The following is a 27,599-nucleotide window of genomic DNA, read 5'->3' on the forward strand; positions in this document are numbered from 1 at the left end:
GTGTTATTATTATTATTAGTATTATAGTTATTATACTTGTTATTATTACGGTCTGATTGTAATTATTATTATTATTGTTGTTGTTTCTTTTGATGTAGGCCTGCTAGACCAGGCGCTTCCTCTCCCCTCCCTACCCTGGATCATATCCCATAATAATTCATTTTGTCCATCCATCCAAATCATTTAAATACATGTAGTTTGGCTAGAGTCCGATCGTGCTCGGGGCAATCCCAGTGTTCAATCAGTCTTTTTCTCTGGAAGTTCTGGTAAAATCAAACATGTTTAATATTATCTGAAGTTTTTACTCTTAATGCAAATGACCTGCATGATCCCAGCCTTTGCAAAATCGTGTAGTCTGTGACTAAAAACTCTGTCTAGATGTGAGAGGGTGTCATTTTTCGAAGTCTAGTGTTTGGAGATTGCACTTTGTCTAAATTAGGCTCTAATGCTGCTGCTGTGTCTTTGGAGATTGTGTTTTGACTATTATAATGCATAAAAGAATAACATAGATAGAACAGATTAGAATAGCAGAACATGATCAAATCGAATAGATTATCCTAACAAAATGAAATAAAGATAGTCCTACTTTTTACATTGCACACCATGCCTTTGAGAGATTGGGCTTGACTTTTGTCAGCAGCACCCTGCTCAAAATACACTCCCTATGTATGGAAGCAAACCAGTCATTATACAAATCATATAGTTAGGAAACTCGTAGTCTATTTTATGAATGTATAGCCTATTTCTATCTAACAAGCTTTATTGCTTGACTAATAGGCTAGATCTAAATAGAATCTTGGTCGGACAAGTAGCCTATTTCGACTAAGTAATCACATTGAATCCTACAATCACATTCTGGGCTTTAAAATTATGTTGTGTTATAATTTAACCGTACAATAGCTGAACATCCTTCATCGTTATCAAAACTAGATCACTTTCGCCTGTTTACATGACAACGGAATCCAGGAAAGTATGAACGACAAAACACCTCAGGTGTTCTCGAAATTTCACAGGTTTTCAAAACGCTAATACCGTTGCCGTGCAACTGTGAGGTGCAAACGGGAACCAAACCTTCTCGAAAAGTTGCCGTGTAACCCAGGCCATAATGGACCTCTAACCAGTAGGCCTAAAAACATATTGGCCGGGTTTCCCAAAAGCTTCTTAGCGCTAAGAAGCTTCTTAGACCCTTTTCACGCCGGAGACACATTGGGTCTTTTGAGTCGTGATCGACACGTGATCGAAATGATGCCCGGTTGTACGAAACGAAAGTACACGTCTTGGTTCACACTGCTTTCGCGGATTCTCGCCTTCTTTCTCCTGTTCGACGTAAAGGATAGATCATTGTGATGTCTTATGAGATTATATATATATAATAACTATAAGATCGATGTTATTATAAACACGCGTGAGCACTGCCTCCGCCACAGCAAGGTAGCCTAAACCCAGGCTATTAGGTTAGGGCTAGGCTATAGTACGGCCCTGGTAACCCTCCCCTCCACAGGCACGCACACTATGCATTGGATTTAATATATGTTAGATTTTGGAACAGTTAGCTGATGTGTAGGCTAATGCTTTTAATAAGCATAAAAACATATCGGCATGTGATAAATGCTGAAATCGAACAGGGCCCCTGTATTTTAGTAGCCCCGTCACTGTACGGAGGAAAGGTAATGTAATTCCAATCCAGACATTTAGTCTAAATCCAGTTCCCTGGGTGAAGTTCATAGTAAAAAGATGGGGGGTGGTAGCCGATGGAGGAGAGGGCCATCTACAGTGGCCTAGGCCTAGCTGTTATTAAGACAACACTGAGTTTTGCAGAAGAAAGTAGTCACTGCCGGTACATGTCGTCAGTCATACACTAGACTTTCCTAATGTAGGCCTATTTGTCTGATATAGGGCTCTTAAGTAGATGCCTTTTCTCGGTCAGAAGACAGATCATGTCAGGTGTCGAATGCAATCGTGCTCAATATGGTTATTTGTCAATCAACCAGGTCAAGATTAGACCGTTGCTAGGGCGACCGGAGCATTCCAGGTCGTTGGGTGACTGGTTAGATTACCCAATCCTTGCACCTGCTGTCGTTGTGCAACTGGTAAGATTCTGATGGTCAACAAGTCAGCAGATAACATTCTTAGCTTCTATCGCCCTACATGACTCAGACTGTGTGGCTATTTAAATATGCACTGTGTCTAGGGCCTAGGCAAAAGGTCACCTGAGTGCAACTCAAAGCTGAGTTCTGTCTAAACAGCAAAACTACTTCAATATCTACTTTCAACATTATGTTTGTTGGGGTCACGGCATCATGTAATGTTATATTTCATTTTATGTTTTCATTGACTTATTTTTCTGATTTTTATCCGGGTTTGACATAATTTGCGTCAGCGGATGTTTTCAGACGTTCTGCTGCGTGCGTAATGACACTTTTGTGGGGGAACCCCAGTAGGCCTGTATGTGACTGGGGTTTCATATTTGGAATGGCCAATGGGAGCAAGGATATTTAATTTGTTTAGCACATTCCATACACATTGCAAATTAATCACTCACCCGCTCCTTGCCCCCCAGCGGCTTGTCCCCCTTGCCCCCCAGGGGCTTGTCCCCCTTGCCCCCTAGCGGCTTGTCCCCCTTGCCCCCCAGCGGCTTGTCCCCCTTGCCCCCTAGCGGCTTGTCCCCCTTGCTCCCCAGCGGCTTGCCCCCCAGCGGCTTGTCCCCCTTGCCCCCTAGCGGCTTGTCCCCCTTGCTCCCCAGCGGCTTGCCCCCCAGCGGCTTGTCCCCCTTGCCCCCCAGCGGCTTGTCCCCCTTGCTCCCCAGCGGCTTGTCCCCCTTGCCCCCTAGCGGCTTGTCCCCCTTGCTCCCCAGCGGCTTGTCCCCCTTGCCCCCCAGCGGCTTGTCCCCCAATCCCCCAGCGGCTTGTCCCCCAATCCCCCAGCGGCTTGTCCCCCTTGCCCCCCAGCGGCTTGTCCCCCTTGCCCCCCAGCAGCTTGTCCCCCTTGCCCCCTAGCGGCTTGTCCCCCTTGCCCCCCAGCGGCTTGTCCCCCAATCCCCCAGCGGCTTGTCCCCCTTGCCCCCCAGCGGCTTGTCCCCCTTGCCCCCCAGCGGCTTGTCCCCCTTGCCCCCCAGCGGCTTGTCCCCCTTGCCCCCCAGGGGCTTGTCCCCCTTGCCCCCCAGGGGCTTGTCCCCCTGTCTCCCTTGGCCACGGTTCTGTCCATCACCCCGGCCTTCTCCCCTCCATTTGTAAAACGCAGTGTAGTTTTGACTTAGCGTTCGGGTATTCATTCTTCCAGTGTCCAATTTTTCCACAAATTGCAGAATTCTGCGCCTCCTAGCTGGTTTCCCGTTTACTCTATTCCGGTCGCCCTGCTGACCATGAGGGCCCCTTTGTCTCTTGGCTCTGACCACAGTGTTCATCACGGTCAATATTGCTTTATTCCCTTGTCTGAGAATCCTGCCACTTCTCATGACCATGCCACCGGCTGCCCCTCCATCTTCCCACAAATTCCCCAGAGCACGTTCTTCAAAGCTCGGTGCAGAAGAGATTAGGTCTGCACTCTGGTGGGAGACCGGAGCAGGAGCGGATGTAGTGCTTTTGTATTACTTCCACTCTAATGTTTCCTCATATATTTATTATTAGGACTATCTTATTTCTCCTTCTCCCTTGCTGTTAGTTTTTGACTCATATTGCAACCTTTTTTTCTTTAAACCTGATGAAACCTATTTTTTTCCGTTAAACCTGATAAAAAAAATAAAAAAAATAAAAAACCCTGATGAAACCTCTTTTTTGTCACTTTGGTCCCGTATTTACCAAAGATCCTAATCCTTCAGATTCCTTCAATACCTCATACGCAGAAAAACGGAGTTCCTCTTTACCCCACTTTAAGTTGCTTTCAGACCGAAAAGCGAAAATAAATCGAGATTTTCACCTAATTGGGACAAGGGCCCTTCTGGTGCCTAGAAACCTGCCATCAGGGCATGCAAAAAATGTGTGTGCGTGCTGTAGAAGCGGCTCGCACGCTTCGCTGGCTCTGGCATACCTGGTGCCAGAACCCACCAAACGCCACTGCTAACGTTAGCCCTGTTCTGTCAGTCAGTGGTCCTGCTCCTTGGCACCCCCCCCCTGATTTTGCACCCTCTGCACCCCCTCTCATTGCGCCCTTGCTTGTCCATCTCGAGGAGCCTGTGCATTCTAAACAAGAATGCTCCATTTTTGTTGTCTAGCGTCTACTTTCGGTTCGCCTGTTAGTGACCTGCAGATTTGTGAAGCGTTCCTCTAGGCCAATGTAATGAATTTTGAAATATAGCGCTACTCAACACCTCAGGCTCGGCTCTCTGTGGACGTTTCCTGAGTAACTGGACTACATTTTTACCGAGACACCAAGCATATTTTTAATGTAAATAGCATGTACCTTGCAATGGAAAAATTAAGTGAAAAACGCCCCTTTAGTGCTGGATTCTGGTACTATGGGGACATACACAGACTCACAAACATTGCCCAATTCATAGTCCCCCGGCTGCCGTCGGGGTAGGGGACAATAACAGAAATGATAAGATGTAGACATTATACTGTAAACATCTCTCTCTCTCAGGTGGCTCAAATAGTGAAGAAGGAGATGGAGTCAGCAGTCAAGCTGTTTGTGAAGCTCAGGGCCAAGGTAAAGGTGGGACCCAGCTGGGGAGACCTCCAGGACATGGACATCTAGTGTGTGTGTGTGTGTGTGTGTGTGTGTGTGTGTGTGTGTGTGTGTGTGTGTGTGTGTGTGTGTGTGAATTTATCTATCTGAAACCGGAGTGCTTGACAAATGTAAAATTAATTAATGCAATCAGTTTTTTTCCAACATGAGTTGAAAGAGGAATAATAGATTTTTAACAACATGAATTAAATAGACTAGAAGTACAAAGATTACTTTACTTTAACTTGTTAATATTTTGTTGTGCTGTATATAAATTAAGTGAATGTGAATTTGTATTCCACTATACTGTAACATGCAAGTGTATATTTGTCAGTGTACTATTTGTGATTATCCTGTGATAAAAGATCATATTTTGTATTGGATCCTATTCCAGCCCTGGAAACTTCATTTCCCCCTATATATTAGGTTTATTTGTCAATAAAACAAATATTTCTAAGATGTGTCTATCAAAAGTGTTTGTATCAACTTCGTACAGTGTCGGGTTCTATTCGGAGCAGTATTTCTATTGATTGGCTTGACTTAGGTGTAGTAAATATGTATGCTAGAGCAGTACAATGTGAATGAATTGGTGGAACTCCGGAGCAGCATTATGTCAAAATTAGATTATATTAGATTCACTTTATTGTCATTACACAGCACAAGACATGAAACTATGTGCGTCCAACCAGAAGTGCAACAAACCACAATTATTTTACTATGATAAGGAAGCATTATTCACAATAATCTATACAGTAAAGTGCAATGGTAGCGCAATGTGCAATGGTTATATAAAGTAACTGGTTATATATGTGCATTGGTTATATAAAGTGAGATGATATACATTATATACATTTTACTATCTATCTGGGCTACTATCTATGGGCTATGATACACAGGGATGGGCTTTGTACACTAAAACCGTAACTTTGAAACACTCAGTTTCATGTGACCCATGCATGTCCTTAGGTCCTGAGCAATACACCGGCCGCATATTAACTTCATACAGTGGACCTGATGTGGAGATATTTGGGATACAGACAGACACCGTTGACAGACGGCCGTCGACCATAGTTAGCATAAAGTGCTAACTTTGTCACACAACAAATCACACAATTTTTAATGAAACGACGTGTCCTTATCAGCCTTGGAAAGAATACCCAAGAGTAGGCCTACACCTAGGACTAGGAGATATTATCCTGGTAAACCAGACTCTTGTGATTTTTTTTATGTTTTCACTATGAGTCTGGACTTGCAGCTGTCCAGAGCGATTTGAGTGGGCGGGAGTACTTGTGTTGACAGACGAACTCCTTCAGCCAATCAACGTAACAAAACAGATCACACATATTTTGCCAAATCCAGTTGGAAAAACGGTGAAAATGTATTTTCCGCTGAGAATGTTCTTCTTTAATTGTTGTTATTGTAATATAATATTCTATTTAATGTTCTTTAGTTTTGGGAGAAGTAGATGTGTTAAATTTCTCATCCCATTTTCAAATGGTTGATAAAATTCCCCCCGTATGACTCATACGAGGATAACCACACCCCGTGCCCTATCCACGCCTATCCATGGTTGAGAAATGTATGACTTACTCAACGCTCCTAAAGATATCTGCCCTATCAACGCCCCCTAAATGTGTGCCCAGTGTGCGCCTGAGGGAAGGCGTCCCACCAGCCGCCAGACGGTCTCCTGCGTCCCCTTCCTGTCCCCCCTGTCGCCCTTGGTCACACATAGCCTTGGACTTAGTCACCGGTCTGCCTCCCTCCCAGGGCAACACAGTCACCCTCACCGTGGATGACCGGTTCCCCAAGGCTGTGCACCTGGTAGCGCTCCCTTCCTCCTCCGAGACAGCCGAGCTGTTGATGCAGAACGTCTATCGGCTCCACGGCCTTCCTAAGGACACTGTGGGTGACCAAGGTCCACAGTTCACATCCCGGGTCTGGCCTCTCCCCCGGCAACCACCCTGGTCAAACAGAGTAAGGAGCTGCCCTGGGTGGAGTACTCCCTGAACGCCCTCACCTGCTCTGCCACGGGTTTGTCGCTGTTTGAGTGCTCTCTGTGGAACCAGCCCCCTCTGTTCCCCCTCCAGGAGTCCAAGATGGCGGTTCCTTCTGTCCAGGCCCATTTCCGTTGCTGCCGTGGGGTCAGGAGAGCAATGCATTCAGCCCTTCTCCGTACCAACGAGCGCACGCATCGTGGAGCCAACCATCGGTGCACTCCGGCCCCAGAGTACGAGGTGGGGCAGAAGGTGTGGCTCTCCGCCGCTGACCTCCTGTTGCCGACATCCTCCAGGAAGCTGGCCTCCCGCTACATCGGCCCGTACGAGATCGAGCGCATCGTCAACCCTTCTGTGGTACATCTCAAGCTTCCTGTCTCTGCAGGGGGTCCATCCTCTATTCCATGTCTCCAAGATCAAGCCTGTCTCCTCCTCGAGCCCCCTAACACCTCCGCACCCAGCTTTGCCTCCTCCGCAGATGGTCGACAGCCATCAACAGTGGGCTGTGCGTCAGCTGGTCCTAAAATAAAAAATTGCAATACAAAATTGGTGGAAGTTGAGGTTCTATTAATACATCAATGTTGAGGCTACAGTAATTCCCCAACCTATAGTTTAAATGTTTGTGGACATTGTAGTTAAATCTGTCGGTGGGAGAAAAAAAGCAGATGTCTTAGTTATATCAAGATTAAGCTAACTATGGGCATATGTGTGCTTATCGGTGTCATATTTATTCTGTTTGAGTAATTTACGATCGAGCTAGCTAACTACCATTAGCTCGATTGGCTCAGTTGCTGGTTAGCGATGAGAGGCGGAGTCCCAGCCCAGCTGATAACCCTCTCTCGCAGGATGGGGGATGCAACGGTCGCTGGGATCCCGCCTCATAGCTAACCAGCACCTGGACAGTACCAGGCTCCTGCCTCATAGCTAACCAGCACCTGGACAGTACCAGGCTCCTGCCTCATAGCTAACCAGCACCTGGACAGTACCAGGCTCCTGCCTCATAGCTAACCAGCACCTGGACAGTACCAGGCAGCCCACGTTATGTCTGACCACAATCTAACCAGCTATTCCCCTAACGTTAGCTAAGGTAGCGTAAGCTCAAGCGCAAGCAGTTGCAAGGTCGAACAAATACAGGCTGTAAAATGATGCGGGACAATATCTAGATAGCCACATAGAGCTTATTGTTATGTTAACAGTTGGCCAAAAAACGTTCATCTGAAGTTAAAAGCTTGGGCCGTCTATAAACTGGGACCGTCTCATTCATGACGGTGACAGCCTGACGGACTGAATCAAATAACGTTATCAAACAAGCAAACCATAATTTAAGCATAACAATATTTATTTTATTATTTTATTTTATTTAAGCATAACAATCCAACGGCTAATTCCACCCAAAAGAACCCCTCCACTGCACACGCTTATCACCAACCCCAATAATGCAGCTGGTGCTAAACGAGGCAAAGGAAGAACATTTTGTGGATAATTATCACAATATTCCACACTTTGGATTATAAAGAAAGGTGAGGATCAAGCCTGCTGGATGACCAACTCCAATGACTGGCTAGCTCAATATTGTTATAAGTTTAACATGAATCGCGAGCCGGAGCCCGTCACTTTCACTGGATGCGTCGGGTATCTCGCATACTAAACGTGTTTTCACGGAGTAGTACGTACTAAATAGTGGGGGCGGCTGTAGCTCAGTTGGTAGAGCGGGTCGTTCAGTGATCGAAGGGTCAGTGGTTTGAATCCCAGCTCCGACTGTTCCCTTGTCGAAGTGTCCTTCAGCAAGTACTTAACCCCAAATTGCTCCCAATGAGCAGGTTAGCACCTATGTTATGTAGTATGGACATTCGGACCCAGCTGGGGAACTGGGACTTGAGGAACCAGAGGGAGACTAGCCTACAACACAAGAGCAACAACCGATATAGTGCCTGGTGGCAGGGCGGGGTGTGAACACAGGAGAACAGGATTGCAGCGGGTCGGGTGTGTGGCAACACCACCACGATGAACCAGTTTAGTCACGAACCTGGTTGGCCCTTCCCCAGGGGCATCTTTACATCCCTCCGAGACTACTTTTGTGTCCATGGTCACAACGTTAACACTCAAGAGAGAAGACGGTAATGAGAGGTGAGCATTTATAATCATTAACGTTGGCGCTATTCTTACACTATCAAATAACTTTTCTCTTCAGAAAATTAAATGTAGGCTAATTGATGTTTACATTATGCTGATTTTCACATTATGCATTTCACCGTAGGCTATACAGTCCAATTCATTGTCCTATTGTATGTTTTGTTGCAATTTTCACAAATGTTGGTAGAAATATCAATCACAGCATTTCTACAATTCTTCTAAAATTCTACCACTAAAACATGTCTGTCGTTACATTCCCCCTAGGTCCAATCCTGATAGATTTGACCTCAGTAACCCATCCGATGTGATTATATATATATATAGGCTATTTTTTATTTTTTTTTCATCCATGACTAAATCTGTATGTGTGTGTGTGTGTGTGTGTGCGTGCAGACAACTCCTACGATGTCAATCACAACGGCCAAAAGACGTGGTCTAACAATTGTTGCTACTATTGGGATAGTGTGCTTTGTAGTAGCAATTTTTTACATTTTCTTTGAACCAGAATGTCCTTGGAAGGTTCAGCATCCATCCATGGAAGCGGATGACGGGTTGCTTTCTGAACAGAGAGGCAAGCCCCTTGTGCTGCTGTGGTTCTGGCCATTGGATGTAGTCTTCGACTTTAATGATTGTAAATCACTATTCAACATTGATAATTGTGTTTTAACAGATGACAGATCCCTATATAGCAAAGCCGACGGGGTTATTTTCTATCACAAACATGTTAGACTGTCTACACTGCCCCAGTCTCCACGCCCGCCTATGCAGAAATGGATCTGGTTTCATGTTGAATCCCCAACAAATACGATCAAAGTACCGGGTGTGGAAAACCTTTTCAATCTGACATTGAGCTACCGACGAGATGCCGACATCACTGTACGAAATGACTTGCTGGTGGCTAAGCGGCATGATGATAATTTTTTGCTGCCCATGAAAGATAAATTAGTTTGTTGGATAGTGAGTAATACTGATACTACAACTGGAACAGCTTTAAGAGCACACTACTATCAAGAGCTGAGTAAACACATAAAAGTGCATATCTTTGGGGCTTTTGCAGGAATTCATTTGAAATATGAGGACTATTACTCAACCATCGGTAGTTGTAAATTTTATCTCTCATTTGAGAACTCAGTCCACAAAGACTACATCACAGAAAAGCTGAACGGACCCTTAGCTGCGGGTACTGTTCCAGTGGTACTTGGCCCACCCAGACAGAACTATGAGGAGTTCATTCCTGCCGATTCATTCATCCACATCAATGACTTCTCTGACGCAAAGGGTCTGGCAGACTTGCTCCTCCAGCTAGACAAGAACGACGAGATGTACTTGCGCTACTTCCAGTGGAGAACGTTCCTCGAAGCAAAACCCCATCTTCTGAGTACGCAGAAGGAGTTCATCCATCCCATATGTTTAGCCTGTGATCACATGTCCAGAGACAGGGCCTATAGTGTTGTTCACGACCTGTACAAGTGGTACTTTGATTGAAACCTCTTCCAGTATTCATGTGTGTTATACTTATCAGAGATAATGTATTTAAAATGTGTATTTTAATTACTTGTAAAGTATTTTGTAATTTGTATGTAGCTTGAATTTTAAAAGTAATTTGTTGGTGAGGGAATTCAAAGGACTGTACTGGTTCTTAGTTTAAACGTGGGTTCACTCCTGAGTGTCAGTCAGAACACAATTAGGAGGCAGGTGATCTTCATTTAGTGAATTTATTATTATCTTCAAGTGCAGCACAGTAGACAGAGCGCAGGTGAAGATGAACTGAGGCTTCTGAAGCCTATGAATGTGCAGGTGTGTGTGTGGTTCTACACAGAAATACAAATAATCTCAATTACTAATGCACATCTGAATCTAACAGAAGAATACATGTAACAAAGTTATAAAGAATCTACTGAGCCACTTGACTATTACTTGACTATGAATGACCATTTAAACATACAGTAGCCTAATAGGCCTACCAAATGGAGGTACTGTACACAAACAGTGCAGACATAACAGCGATCTCTATCTAGGTTACTCAATAACAAAGTTTAGGCTGCTAGGCTACTGGGCTGGGAAGTAACTACGGTGATGTAGCACTCTATTACTTAATATAACTTAACATATAAACTATGGCAGCAACACTTACTTCGGGTCATGGACGCATATGGACGCATACATATAGGGAATGTCAGTCTCTCAACTGTGGATGTAGTTAGGGCTAGGAAACCAGCTTGTCTGTTGTCTGCAATCTAGTTTCTTAACTGCTCGGCCAGGAATGCCGTTACTAACGGAGCATCGCCTCGGGGAGAAGAGCCTGCTGCGTTCCGAATCGCATCCTACTATATGGCAACGTCTTTCCTCGTGGCTAGAAATAAGAGCCAGAGAGAGAGAGAGAGGAGGAGGAGGAGGAGCCAGAGAGAGCGAGAGGAGGAGGAGGAGGCGGGCCGGCGGGCCTCTCCTCCTCCTCTCTCTCTGGCTCCTCCTCCTTCTCTCTTTCTGTGTCTCATCCTCCTCCTCCTCTCTCTCTCTGGCTCCTCCTCCTTCTCTCTCTCTCTGTCTCATCCTCCTCCTCCTCTCTCTTTCTCTGGCTCAACCTCTCTCCTCCTCCTCCTCTCTCTGGCTCCTCCTCCTTCTCTCTCTCTCTCTGGCTCATCCTCCTCTCTCCTCCTCCTCTCTCTCTGGCTCCTCCTCTCTCAATTCAATTCAATGGGCTTTATTGGCATGAAAGAACATATGTTCATATTGCCAAAGCAACAGTGGAATTACAGAAATATACATAGAAATTAAAGTCTTATACATAAAAAGCTAAATAAATATAAGTAACTCAAGAAAAAAAGGAAAGAAAAATTACTCATCCTCTTCCTCCCACAAAAGCTCCAGTACCTACATCCAGAACAGTGCTGCCAGGATCCTGATGGGAGTGGAAATACCATATCACCCCTATCCTGACATCTTTAATATCACCCCTATCCTGGCATCTTTAATATCACCCCTATCCTGGCATCTTTAATATCACCCCTATCCTGGCATCTTTAATATCCCCCCTATCCTCCCATCTTTAATATCACCCCTATCCTCCCATCTTTAATATCACCCCTATCCTGACATCTTTAATATCACCCCTATCCTCCCATCTTTAATATCACCCCTATCCTGGCATCTTTAATATCACCCCTATCCTCCCATCTTTAATATCACCCCTATCCTCCCATCTTTAATATCACCCCTATCCTCCCATCTTTAATATCACCCCTATCCTCCCATCTTTAATATCACCCCTATCCTGGCATCTTTAATATCACCCCTATCCTCCCATCTTTAATATCACCCCTATCCTCCCATCTTTAATATCACCCCTATCCTGGCATCTTTAATATCACCCCTATCCTCCCATCTTTAATATCACCCCTATCCTCCCATCTTTAATATCACCCCTATCCTCCCATCTTTAATATCACCCCTATCCTCCCATCTTTAATATCACCCCTATCCTGACATCTTTAATATCACCCCTATCCTGGCATCTTTAATATCACCCCTATCCTCCCATCTTTAATATCACCCCTATCCTCCCATCTTTAATATCACCCCTATCCTCCCATCTTTAATATCACCCCTATCCTCCCATCTTTAATATCACCCCTATCCTCCCATCTTTAATATCACCCCTATCCTCCCATCTTTAATATCACCCCTATCTGACATCTTTAATATCACCCCTATCCTCCCATCTTTAATATCACCCCTATCCTCCCATCTTTAATATCACCCCTATCCTCCCATCTTTAATATCACCCCTATCCTCCCATCTTTAATATCACCCCTATCCTCCCATCTTTAATATCACCCCTATCCTCCCATCTTTAATATCACCCCTATCCTCCCATCTTTAATATCACCCCTATCCTGACATCTTTAATATCACCCCTATCCTGGCATCTTTAATATCACCCCTATCCTGGCATCTTTAATATCACCCCTATCCTGGCATCTTTAATATCCCCCCTATCCTCCCATCTTTAATATCACCCCTATCCTCCCATCTTTAATATCACCCCTATCCTCCCATCTTTAATATCACCCCTATCCTCCCATCTTTAATATCACCCCTATCCTCCCATCTTTAATATCACCCCTATCCTGGCATCTTTAATATCACCCCTATCCTCCCATCTTTAATATCACCCCTATCCTCCCATCTTTAATATCACCCCTATCCTGGCATCTTTAATATCACCCCTATCCTCCCATCTTTAATATCACCCCTATCCTCCCATCTTTAATATCACCCCTATCCTCCCATCTTTAATATCACCCCTATCCTCCCATCTTTAATATCACCCCTATCCTCCCATCTTTAATATCACCCCTATCCTCCCATCTTTAATATCACCCCTATCCTGGCATCTTTAATATCACCCCTATCCTCCCATCTTTAATATCACCCCTATCCTCCCATCTTTAATATCACCCCTATCCTCCCATCTTTAATATCACCCCTATCCTCCCATCTTTAATATCACCCCTATCCTCCCATCTTTAATATCACCCCTATCCTGGCATCTTTAATATCACCCCTATCCTCCCATCTTTAATATCACCCCTATCCTGACATCTTTAATATCACCCCTATCCTCCCATCTTTAATATCACCCCTATCCTCCCATCTTTAATATCACCCCTATCCTCCCATCTTTAATATCACCCCTATCCTCCCATCTTTAATATCACCCCTATCCTCCCATCTTTAATATCACCCCTATCCTCCCATCTTTAATATCACCCCTATCCTCCCATCTTTAATATCACCCCTATCCTGGCATCTTTAATATCACCCCTATCCTCCCATCTTTAATATCACCCCTATCCTCCCATCTTTAATATCACCCCTATCCTCCCATCTTTAATATCACCCCTATCCTCCCATCTTTAATATCACCCCTATCCTCCCATCTTTAATATCACCCCTATCCTCCCATCTTTAATATCACCCCTATCCTGGCATCTTTAATATCACCCCTATCCTCCCATCTTTAATATCACCCCTATCCTCCCATCTTTAATATCACCCCTATCCTCCCATCTTTAATATCACCCCTATCCTGACATCTTTAATATCACCCCTATCCTCCCATCTTTAATATCACCCCTATCCTCCCATCTTTAATATCACCCCTATCCTCCCATCTTTAATATCACCCCTATCCTCCCATCTTTAATATCACCCCTATCCTCCCATCTTTAATATCACCCCTATCCTCCCATCTTTAATATCACCCCTATCCTGACATCTTTAATATCACCCCTATCCTCCCATCTTTAATATCACCCCTATCCTCCCATCTTTAATATCACCCCTATCCTCCCATCTTTAATATCCCCCCTATCCTCCCATCTTTAATATCACCCCTATCCTCCCATCTTTAATATCCCCCCTATCCTCCCATCTTTAATATCACCCCTATCCTCCCATCTTTAATATCACCCCTATCCTCCCATCTTTAATATCACCCCTATCCTCCCATCTTTAATATCACCCCTATCCTCCCATCTTTAATATCACCCCTATCCTGGCATCTTTAATATCACCCCTATCCTCCCATCTTTAATATCACCCCTATCCTCCCATCTTTAATATCACCCCTATCCTGACATCTTTAATATCACCCCTATCCTCCCATCTTTAATATCACCCCTATCCTGGCATCTTTAATATCACCCCTATCCTCCCATCTTTAATATCACCCCTATCCTCCCATCTTTAATATCACCCCTATCCTGGCATCTTTAATATCACCCCTATCCTGACATCTTTAATATCACCCCTATCCTGACATCTTTAATATCACCCCTATCCTCCCATCTTTAATATCACCCCTATCCTCCCATCTTTAATATCACCCCTATCCTCCCATCTTTAATATCACCCCTATCCTGGCATCTTTAATATCACCCCTATCCTCCCATCTTTAATATCACCCCTATCCTCCCATCTTTAATATCACCCCTATCCTCCCATCTTTAATATCACCCCTATCCTGACATCTTTAATATCACCCCTATCCTCCCATCTTTAATATCACCCCTATCCTGGCATCTTTAATATCACCCCTATCCTCCCATCTTTAATATCACCCCTATCCTCCCATCTTTAATATCACCCCTATCCTGGCATCTTTAATATCACCCCTATCTGACATCTTTAATATCACCCCTATCCTCCCATCTTTAATATCACCCCTATCCTCCCATCTTTAATATCACCCCTATCCTCCCATCTTTAATATCACCCCTATCCTCCCATCTTTAATATCACCCCTATCCTCCCATCTTTAATATCACCCCTATCCTCCCATCTTTAATATCACCCCTATCCTCCCATCTTTAATATCACCCCTATCCTGGCATCTTTAATATCACCCCTATCCTGGCATCTTTAATATCACCCCTATCCTGACATCTTTAATATCACCCCTATCCTCCCATCTTTAATATCACCCCTATCCTGGCATCTTTAATATCACCCCTATCCTCCCATCTTTAATATCACCCCTATCCTGACATCTTTAATATCACCCCTATCCTCCCATCTTTAATATCACCCCTATCCTGACATCTTTAATATCACCCCTATCCTCCCATCTTTAATATCACCCCTATCCTGACATCTTTAATATCACCCCTATCCTCCCATCTTTAATATCACCCCTATCCTCCCATCTTTAATATCACCCCTATCCTCCCATCTTTAATATCCCCCCTATCCTCCCATCTTTAATATCACCCCTATCCTCCCATCTTTAATATCACCCCTATCCTCCCATCTTTAATATCACCCCTATCCTCCCATCTTTAATATCACCCCTATCCTCCCATCTTTAATATCACCCCTATCCTGGCATCTTTAATATCACCCCTATCCTCCCATCTTTAATATCACCCCTATCCTCCCATCTTTAATATCCCCCCTATCCTCCCATCTTTAATATCACCCCTATCCTCCCATCTTTAATATCACCCCTATCCTCCCATCTTTAATATCACCCCTATCCTCCCATCTTTAATATCACCCCTATCCTCCCATCTTTAATATCACCCCTATCCTCCCATCTTTAATATCACCCCTATCCTCCCATCTTTAATATCACCCCTATCCTGGCATCTTTAATATCACCCCTATCCTCCCATCTTTAATATCACCCCTATCCTCCCATCTTTAATATCACCCCTATCCTCCCATCTTTAATATCACCCCTATCCTCCCATCTTTAATATCACCCCTATCCTGGCATCTTTAATATCACCCCTATCCTGACATCTTTAATATCACCCCTATCCTGACATCTTTAATATCACCCCTATCCTCCCATCTTTAATATCACCCCTATCCTCCCATCTTTAATATCACCCCTATCCTCCCATCTTTAATATCACCCCTATCCTCCCATCTTTAATATCACCCCTATCCTCCCATCTTTAATATCACCCCTATCCTCCCATCTTTAATATCACCCCTATCCTGGCATCTTTAATATCACCCCTATCCTCCCATCTTTAATATCACCCCTATCCTCCCATCTTTAATATCACCCCTATCCTCCCATCTTTAATATCACCCCTATCCTCCCATCTTTAATATCACCCCTATCCTCCCATCTTTAATATCACCCCTATCCTCCCATCTTTAATATCACCCCTATCCTCCCATCTTTAATATCACCCCTATCCTGACATCTTTAATATCACCCCTATCCTCCCATCTTTAATATCACCCCTATCCTGGCATCTTTAATATCACCCCTATCCTGGCATCTTTAATATCACCCCTATCCTGACATCTTTAATATCACCCCTATCCTCCCATCTTTAATATCACCCCTATCCTCCCATCTTTAATATCCCCCCTATCCTCCCATCTTTAATATCACCCCTATCCTGGCATCTTTAATATCACCCCTATCCTGACATCTTTAATATCACCCCTATCCTCCCATCTTTAATATCACCCCTATCCTCCCATCTTTAATATCACCCCTATCCTCCCATCTTTAATATCACCCCTATCCTCCCATCTTTAATATCACCCCTATCCTGACATCTTTAATATCACCCCTATCCTCCCATCTTTAATATCACCCCTATCCTCCCATCTTTAATATCACCCCTATCCTCCCATCTTTAATATCACCCCTATCCTCCCATCTTTAATATCACCCCTATCCTCCCATCTTTAATATCACCCCTATCCTGGCATCTTTAATATCACCCCTATCCTCCCATCTTTAATATCACCCCTATCCTGACATCTTTAATATCACCCCTATCCTCCCATCTTTAATATCACCCCTATCCTGACATCTTTAATATCACCCCTATCCTCCCATCTTTAATATCACCCCTATCCTCCCATCTTTAATATCACCCCTATCCTCCCATCTTTAATATCACCCCTATCCTCCCATCTTTAATATCACCCCTATCCTGACATCTTTAATATCACCCCTATCCTCCCATCTTTAATATCACCCCTATCCTCCCATCTTTAATATCACCCCTATCCTCCCATCTTTAATATCACCCCTATCCTCCCATCTTTAATATCACCCCTATCCTCCCATCTTTAATATCACCCCTATCCTCCCATCTTTAATATCACCCCTATCCTCCCATCTTTAATATCACCCCTATCCTCCCATCTTTAATATCACCCCTATCCTCCCATCTTTAATATCACCCCTATCCTCCCATCTTTAATATCACCCCTATCCTCCCATCTTTAATATCACCCCTATCCTCCCATCTTTAATATCACCCCTATCCTCCCATCTTTAATATCACCCCTATCCTCCCATCTTTAATATCACCCCTATCCTGACATCTTTAATATCACCCCTATCCTCCCATCTTTAATATCACCCCTATCCTCCCATCTTTAATATCACCCCTATCCTCCCATCTTTAATATCACCCCTATCCTCCCATCTTTAATATCACCCCTATCCTCCCATCTTTAATATCACCCCTATCCTCCCATCTTTAATATCACCCCTATCCTCCCATCTTTAATATCACCCCTATCCTCCCATCTTTAATATCACCCCTATCCTGGCATCTTTAATATCACCCCTATCCTGACATCTTTAATATCACCCCTATCCTCCCATCTTTAATATCACCCCTATCCTCCCATCTTTAATATCACCCCTATCCTCCCATCTTTAATATCACCCCTATCCTCCCATCTTTAATATCACCCCTATCCTCCCATCTTTAATATCACCCCTATCCTCCCATCTTTAATATCACCCCTATCCTCCCATCTTTAATATCACCCCTATCCTGACATCTTTAATATCACCCCTATCCTCCCATCTTTAATATCACCCCTATCCTCCCATCTTTAATATCACCCCTATCCTCCCATCTTTAATATCACCCCTATCCTCCCATCTTTAATATCACCCCTATCCTCCCATCTTTAATATCACCCCTATCCTCCCATCTTTAATATCACCCCTATCCTCCCATCTTTAATATCACCCCTATCCTCCCATCTTTAATATCACCCCTATCCTCCCATCTTTAATATCACCCCTATCCTCCCATCTTTAATATCACCCCTATCCTCCCATCTTTAATATCACCCCTATCCTCCCATCTTTAATATCACCCCTATCCTCCCATCTTTAATATCACCCCTATCCTCCCATCTTTAATATCACCCCTATCCTGGCATCTTTAATATCACCCCTATCCTCCCATCTTTAATATCACCCCTATCCTCCCATCTTTAATATCACCCCTATCCTCCCATCTTTAATATCACCCCTATCCTCCCATCTTTAATATCACCCCTATCCTCCCATCTTTAATATCACCCCTATCCTCCCATCTTTAATATCACCCCTATCCTCCCATCTTTAATATCACCCCTATCCTCCCATCTTTAATATCACCCCTATCCTCCCATCTTTAATATCACCCCTATCCTCCCATCTTTAATATCACCCCTATCCTCCCATCTTTAATATCACCCCTATCCTGGCATCTTTAATATCCCCCCTATCCTCCCATCTTTAATATCACCCCTATCCTCCCATCTTTAATATCACCCCTATCCTGACATCTTTAATATCCCCCTATCCTCCCATCTTTAATATCACCCCTATCCTCCCATCTTTAATATCACCCCTATCCTCCCATCTTTAATATCACCCCTATCCTGACATCTTTAATATCACCCCTATCCTCCCATCTTTAATATCACCCCTATCCTCCCATCTTTAATATCACCCCTATCCTCCCATCTTTAATATCACCCCTATCCTCCCATCTTTAATATCACCCCTATCCTCCCATCTTTAATATCACCCCTATCCTGACATCTTTAATATCACCCCTATCCTCCCATCTTTAATATCACCCCTATCCTGACATCTTTAATATCACCCCTATCCTCCCATCTTTAATATCACCCCTATCCTCCCATCTTTAATATCACCCCTATCCTCCCATCTTTAATATCACCCCTATCCTCCCATCTTTAATATCACCCCTATCCTCCCATCTTTAATATCACCCCTATCCTGACATCTTTAATATCACCCCTATCCTCCCATCTTTAATATCACCCCTATCCTCCCATCTTTAATATCACCCCTATCCTGGCATCTTTAATATCACCCCTATCCTGACATCTTTAATATCACCCCTATCCTCCCATCTTTAATATCACCCCTATCCTCCCATCTTTAATATCACCCCTATCCTCCCATCTTTAATATCACCCCTATCCTCCCATCTTTAATATCACCCCTATCCTCCCATCTTTAATATCACCCCTATCCTCCCATCTTTAATATCACCCCTATCCTCCCATCTTTAATATCACCCCTATCCTCCCATCTTTAATATCACCCCTATCCTGACATCTTTAATATCACCCCTATCCTGGGATCTTTAATATCACCCCTATCCTCCCATCTTTAATATCACCCCTATCCTCCCATCTTTAATATCACCCCTATCCTGACATCTTTAATATCACCCCTATCCTCCCATCTTTAATATCACCCCTATCCTGACATCTTTAATATCACCCCTATCCTCCCATCTTTAATATCACCCCTATCCTCCCATCTTTAATATCACCCCTATCCTCCCATCTTTAATATCACCCCTATCCTCCCATCTTTAATATCACCCCTATCCTCCCATCTTTAATATCACCCCTATCCTGACATCTTTAATATCACCCCTATCCTCCCATCTTTAATATCACCCCTATCCTCCCATCTTTAATATCACCCCTATCCTGGCATCTTTAATATCACCCCTATCCTGACATCTTTAATATCACCCCTATCCTGGCATCTTTAATATCACCCCTATCCTCCCATCTTTAATATCACCCCTATCCTCCCATCTTTAATATCACCCCTATCCTCCCATCTTTAATATCACCCCTATCCTGACATCTTTAATATCACCCCTATCCTCCCATCTTTAATATCACCCCTATCCTCCCATCTTTAATATCACCCCTATCCTCCCATCTTTAATATCACCCCTATCCTGACATCTTTAATATCACCCCTATCCTCCCATCTTTAATATCACCCCTATCCTCCCATCTTTAATATCACCCCTATCCTGACATCTTTAATATCACCCCTATCCTCCCATCTTTAATATCACCCCTATCCTCCCATCTTTAATATCACCCCTATCCTCCCATCTTTAATATCACCCCTATCCTCCCATCTTTAATATCACCCCTATCCTCCCATCTTTAATATCACCCCTATCCTCCCATCTTTAATATCACCCCTATCCTCCCATCTTTAATATCACCCCTATCCTCCCATCTTTAATATCACCCCTATCTGACATCTTTAATATCACCCCTATCCTCCCATCTTTAATATCACCCCTATCCTGACATCTTTAATATCACCCCTATCCTCCCATCTTTAATATCACCCCTATCCTGACATCTTTAATATCACCCCTATCCTGACATCTTTAATATCACCCCTATCCTCCCATCTTTAATATCACCCCTATCCTCCCATCTTTAATATCACCCCTATCCTGACATCTTTAATATCACCCCTATCCTCCCATCTTTAATATCACCCCTATCCTCCCATCTTTAATATCACCCCTATCCTGACATCTTTAATATCACCCCTATCCTCCCATCTTTAATATCACCCCTATCCTCCCATCTTTAATATCACCCCTATCCTGACATCTTTAATATCACCCCTATCCTCCCATCTTTAATATCACCCCTATCTGACATCTTTAATATCACCCCTATCCTGACATCTTTAATATCACCCCTATCCTGACATCTTTAATATCACCCCTATCCTCCCATCTTTAATATCACCCCTATCCTCCCATCTTTAATATCACCCCTATCCTCCCATCTTTAATATCACCCCTATCCTCCCATCTTTAATATCACCCCTATCCTCCCATCTTTAATATCACCCCTATCCTCCCATCTTTAATATCACCCCTATCCTCCCATCTTTAATATCACCCCTATCCTCCCATCTTTAATATCACCCCTATCCTCCCATCTTTAATATCACCCCTATCCTCCCATCTTTAATATCACCCCTATCCTCCCATCTTTAATATCACCCCTATCCTCCCATCTTTAATATCACCCCTATCCTCCCATCTTTAATATCACCCCTATCCTCCCATCTTTAATATCACCCCTATCCTCCCATCTTTAATATCACCCCTATCCTCCCATCTTTAATATCACCCCTATCCTCCCATCTTTAATATCACCCCTATCCTCCCATCTTTAATATCACCCCTATCCTCCCATCTTTAATATCACCCCTATCCTCCCATCTTTAATATCACCCCTATCCTCCCATCTTTAATATCACCCCTATCCTCCCATCTTTAATATCACCCCTATCCTCCCATCTTTAATATCACCCCTATCCTCCCATCTTTAATATCACCCCTATCCTGGCATCTTTAATATCACCCCTATCCTGGCATCTTTAATATCACCCCTATCCTCCCATCTTTAATATCACCCCTATCCTCCCATCTTTAATATCACCCCTATCCTGACATCTTTAATATCACCCCTATCCTCCCATCTTTAATATCACCCCTATCCTGACATCTTTAATATCACCCCTATCCTCCCATCTTTAATATCACCCCTATCCTGGCATCTTTAATATCACCCCTATCCTCCCATCTTTAATATCACCCCTATCCTCCCATCTTTAATATCACCCCTATCCTGGCATCTTTAATATCACCCCTATCCTGACATCTTTAATATCACCCCTATCCTCCCATCTTTAATATCACCCCTATCCTCCCATCTTTAATATCACCCCTATCCTCCCATCTTTAATATCACCCCTATCCTGGCATCTTTAATATCACCCCTATCCTGACATCTTTAATATCACCCCTATCCTCCCATCTTTAATATCACCCCTATCCTCCCATCTTTAATATCACCCCTATCCTCCCATCTTTAATATCACCCCTATCCTCCCATCTTTAATATCACCCCTATCCTGGCATCTTTAATATCACCCCTATCCTGGCATCTTTGCACTGGCTCCGAATCAACCCCCCCCCCCCCAAGTGTTTTTCACTGCCGTTGTTTTCGCGTTTGGAAACACATCTGAGTGAATGCAGCTGACGGCTAACTATGGCTCATTCACCTCCATGTATTTCCAAACGTGAAAACAACGGCAGTGATAATCAATCAGAGTCTGGTAATTATGAGTTTGTAACCCCGATAGTGTATTCAGCCTGTTATTTAGACTATTTCGGTTCTTGAAGTGGTGTTTTTACAGCGAACTTTTAACATTGAAGTCAACGGGCACTAACGCATTCGCACCCCAGACTGACCAATATGGCTGCCAGGTGAATAAGGTGAATTGTCCGAATTGTCCAGCTCAGTGGTTCTCAAACGGTGTGCCACGGCCATGGATGTATTAATAGAACACTGGTGTGCCGCGGCCATGGATGTATTAATAGAACACTGGTGTGCCGCGGTCATGGATGTATTAATAGAACACTGGTGTGCCGTGAGGCAAGTCCGGGTGTGCCGTGCAATTTTCTGACAATTTATGTAAAATAATAATCATAATAAATAAATAAATATTATAATGGTTATTTTATTATTAGTTCATGGCCTGGGTAAATATTTGATTCGGATTGGCTGGAATAGTTCATAGTCGAATTTGAAATGTTCCCACTGACATCAGCTGCGCCCCAGGCAGACGGAGAGCGTACGGTATTTGCTGCCACCTAGATTCATAGTCGACGTAAACAACGCAAGCTACGTTGTGAACGCAAGCTCCAACATGACTCGAGCTTGCGTTGTGTTTTGTGGAAACGCAAGGAATTGCACTATTGCTTACGTCAAGTGACAAATTTCGGCATGACACACGCAAGGACGCGACTAGATCTTGCGTGGCCTTGCGAAGCTTGCGCTTATGTAGTTTGCGTCGACTATGAATCCGGCCTAAAAGAGCGCTACTTCCCACGTGTGGACGACATCGAGGACTATGACTGGATTCGAGACCCATTCAACCAGGAAGCATCAACAGAAAAGCTGAATCCTAAATCGCGCACTTAGGCGAAAGTGCAGAGCACTCGCGGCCTTGTGGCCTTACATGCGCGTTCCCGCTAAGTCCACAAGGGCTCAGGGTCCCAAAACGGAATTGCTAGGTCCACAAGTGCGCCACTGCCGCCATTTTGCGCACTTTAACCGCACTTACCGAAAGTCCGCAATTTCGCGGACTTAGGAGCAGAAAATACCCACAGTCCACCGCGTCTCATGTGACACAGGCTGCGTTCCGAATCGCCTACTACCCTACTATATAGTATGCCAAAACAGGATGTAGTATGTCCCAATACATAGTATGCCACATGCAGTATGGCAAAAGTACCAGGATGACCTACTACATCCGGTCGTATTTTGCAGTATGCACGCCAGCAGGCTTTTCTGGCTATTCTGACCCACAATCCTTTGCGCAGCGGTAATGTGCGTCACATGCGCGAGTTGACAGCTGTAGACGAATGTCGCGTTATGGACAGCGACGGATGTAGGCTAATTTCAAGGCGCAATGTTATGACAAGGTAGTATGTCCCAATTGGATGCCTACTGCTTGCAAAGTACGTACTTTCTAAGGGCAGCTGTAGTAGGTACTGGTAGTAAGAAGTAGAAGTATGCGATTCGGAACGCAGCCACAGTGCTTGAGTGCATCCGAGTCGTGATCCGAGTGCATCCCACATAAATAATGACATTTGCCGATAACACAACATTGATCTTGAAATCCACTTGCTGCAAACATATCCCACCCAACATAATATTTGTAATTATTATTAAATTAAAACAGACGTCAGTCGGTCAATTTGCAGAGCCGAGCGGAGAGCTGAGGAGCGCGTCAGAGCAGCCTCTGCGTCGGAGGGACGCAGCAGCCAATGAAAACAAAGTGGGAGGGGCATTGAGCTAAACTGGCTTGGGAATTGTGGCGCGCAGCTGGAAGTGCTGTCCCAGTTAATTCACGGCCCTGCACCCTCTGGCCCTTCCAGCTGACGTCATTTAAGTGCTCAGGCCGCAAGTGCGAGGGGCCGCAAGGGTGGTTTGCGCACTCAGATTGGGATTCAGCTAAAATCTCACTTTGAGAGAGAGAGAGGAATGCGCAGAGCTCCGTATGGACCATCACACTGAAACTCAAATTGAGAGAGCTCCCTCTGGATCAGTTTTGGTTGGCTTCTGCATCAGAGTACCCGACCATCTCCAGCCACGCTATTGAGCAACTTCTTCAGTTCCCCACTGCCTACCTGTGTGAGCTGGCGTTCTCTACTCTGGTGTATAAGAACAAGAGCAGGTCGCGCCTCTCTGTTGAACAGGACTGTGAGTGGCCCTCTCTTCAGTACCACCGAGGATTTAGAAAATCTGCGGCCAGCGACAGGCACATGTGTCTCACTAGCTTGTAAGTAGTGTTGAATATGGTTGATTTTCAGAGAAATGCCTTTTAATATGATCCTGTTAGCTATTTCCTAATTATGATGATTGACCTCTGAGTATGGCTGTCGGCTTGAGTTTTGGGTAAGAAACGGTGTCCCTCTTCCATAGACTTATGAGATAAAGACATCCCATGGCTGGTACACTCTGGGCCAAACACCATTGTTGTGGTTAGAGATAAAGGCCTGGGCGCCGAGGCGGCGTAGGTTAACTTGACCAAACAAGGCCACGGAAGAGACCAGTGAGACAGTCTTATCGGACAAGAGACGAGGGGGGGGGACACTCAAACCACATAAGAACGTTGCAACGAGACCAATACTTTGATTTGGGTCCAGACAGCATACAGAGAGGTCAACTGTACATTAGGCCATGCCATCGTCAAACCTTCTGTAATAAACCGCTTTTGCTTGAGGCTCAGATCCCGTGTTGGAGAGATTAATTTGGAATACACCTGAAAAGGAGACACTGGACTGTGTGGGATTGTGTGAGATTGGGTCTTTTATTGAAATCAAAACACAACGCAGAGCTGGAATAAGGACAATAATAAAAGACAACAAAAGTCATCAGTAGGCAAAACCTATTGATAATAGTAAATGTTACTGATTGAATTTTAAATAACACTTATAATTTCTTTAACACATTATAGACTAATTAGGCCTACACTTTTGCAACACATTATAATAAGGATCTGTTAGCCTCATTTCAATAACTATTCATAATTAAATAATCATCAAGGTTTATATACATATAAATGATGAATAGATATATTTCTGAAACTTTCTAAAATATTAATAGTCTTTTTTTCTGTGCTTTTGTGCTGTGCTTCCAGGATCCCATTCCAGTTCATCCTGCTTGCCTCACCTGCACACTCTCAGCACAATTTTAGACTAAAGTTTTAGTCTAAAGTAATTTTTTTGTAAAGAGTGATCACTGTACACCAGGGATAAGCCTGCTCCTGTCTCAGGCCAGATCTACCCCTCCTCTCTCTCTCTTTCTCTCTCCTTCTCTCTCTCTCTCTCGCTCACACACACACACACACACACACACACACACACACACACACACACACACACACACACACACACACACACACACACACACACACACACACTCTTCCTCTTAAGGAATGGGTGTATTGCTGCTTTGATTTAAATCTATAAAGCTTTAAATTAATTCTTCAATTATTTTGTTAATAAATATTTTGAGTTATATAGATGTTTGTATTGTTTGGCATTAGCAAAAAGGCATTAAATAAAAATTAACAGTGATTCATAGGAGTAATAGCACGTGTTATAGGGGCTATTTTGCATGGATATGAACATAGGTGTGCCTTGAGATTTTGGCTTGCCCTTTGGTGTGCCTTGGGCAGAAAGGTTTGAGAACCACTGGTCTAGATCACCATATATGTATGTTAAACATGATAAACTCACGTGAAAATGGCTGTTGTGCAGCAAGCCATTTCTTTTCATTTGCCAATAGCTTTTGCCATTTCAGCAATAACATCACCAATTTAGAGTGAGCTAAAGAAACCAGAACATTTCACATTTGAGAGGCTGGAATCAAAGATTTAAGAGGGGAAAAACTAAAAAGAAATGTCTCCAAATGATTAATAAATTATCAAAGTAATTGCACATTGAGTTCATAGTTGGCAATACATCAATGAATCCTCTAACATGGCACATTATTCGTTTTTGTAGAATGTATTTTTTGTATTTTAATTACATAAATACGTAATTATAATTAATTAAAAATGTCACTAATATTTTGTATTTATAATTAATTACATTTATGAGCAAGTATTTGTAATTTGTATTCAATTACATTTTGATGTTTTTATGCCCATCTCTGCTACTTGTTAACCTATGTCTCAGCCTACTCTAAGGCCTAGTGGAGTGGTATAACACTCTCACCCTGTACACAAGCAGGCCATGGAAGTGGAAACGAGGGCTGTCCTGGCTAGGGGGCCGGGGTTTGAAGCACGCACCGGTGGACTGCTGTGATGAAGCCAGTTCCTGCAGGAATCCTCCTTGAGGAGCGATGGGTATCTAGACCAGCTTTACATCATGCATTACAGCCCTAAAAAATAATGACATCATTGAACAAAAACTAAAGTAGCCTATGTGTTGGGCCCTCAGTGTACCTGCTACTCCTGTCATTCCAATAACTTCTTAACACTACTTGGCACACACACATTTTTGTGTGAACACGAGACTCAGCGAGAGAGAGAGAGAGAGAGAGAGAGAGAGAACCAGTGGTGTAGTGGAGGTTATACGGAGATATGCAGTATAGGCTACACTAGATCCCACCGCTACATATTCCAAGAAGCTTTTTCAAAAAGAAAAAGGATGAAGGCAGGGAAGCGCATGCGAGGCTAGCAGGGGGAGGAAGAGTCCTCTCTTGTTTCCGTAGCAGCAGGGCATTTGGAGAAGGTCCTGGGAGCCAGAGCAAACCCCAGTGGGAGTCTGGTCAACTCGGACGCCACACCCAGGAAGGGAAAGCGCAGCAGCACGATCAGCACGTTGAAGTACGCACAAACGAAATCCAACCACTTAACACACAAGCAAACACTGGCTGGCTTGGTTTGATTCAATAATTGTATTATCTTAAATATGCCTGCCTGTCGGGGTGTCAAATAAGGACAAACTGAGACAGGACTGTTCCTCACAGGACTTCTTAGGAAGGAGACTTTGATTACATCATGGCTACAGTCAAATCAAAGGTGTCAACACAAGTGATTTTGGTTATGTAGATTGTACTGTACTGTAATATCATGATGGTGT

General features: G+C 43.7%; 2 protein-coding genes across 2 annotated transcripts in view; both read left to right on the forward strand.

Moving 5' to 3' along the window:
- The window catches only part of polq (polymerase (DNA directed), theta), a gene marked incomplete at both ends in the record, with an annotated part of 30,439 nt that extends 25,747 nt beyond the window's left edge, over positions 1-4,692 (forward strand). Inside the window, 1 exon segment of the mRNA XM_084449842.1 lies at positions 4,579-4,692. Coding sequence (XP_084305968.1) covers positions 4,579-4,692 — 114 coding nt within the window.
- A 1,536-nt stretch (positions 4,693-6,228) lies between these two features.
- Positions 6,229-10,274, forward strand: LOC311318493 (4-galactosyl-N-acetylglucosaminide 3-alpha-L-fucosyltransferase 9-like; the record flags this gene model as incomplete). The annotated part of the gene is made up of 4 exons (XM_084449843.1): positions 6,229-6,241; positions 6,395-6,564; positions 6,750-7,013; positions 9,357-10,274. The coding sequence occupies 4 exons, from the start codon at positions 6,229-6,231 to the stop codon at positions 10,272-10,274; spliced, it is 1,365 nt and encodes a 454-aa protein (XP_084305969.1).
- Positions 10,275-27,599: the final 17,325 nt, after the last annotated feature.

Source organism: Borostomias antarcticus, assembly GCF_949987555.1.
Source record: "Borostomias antarcticus genome assembly, chromosome: 15".
Taxonomy (NCBI): Eukaryota; Metazoa; Chordata; class Actinopteri; order Stomiiformes; family Stomiidae; genus Borostomias; species Borostomias antarcticus.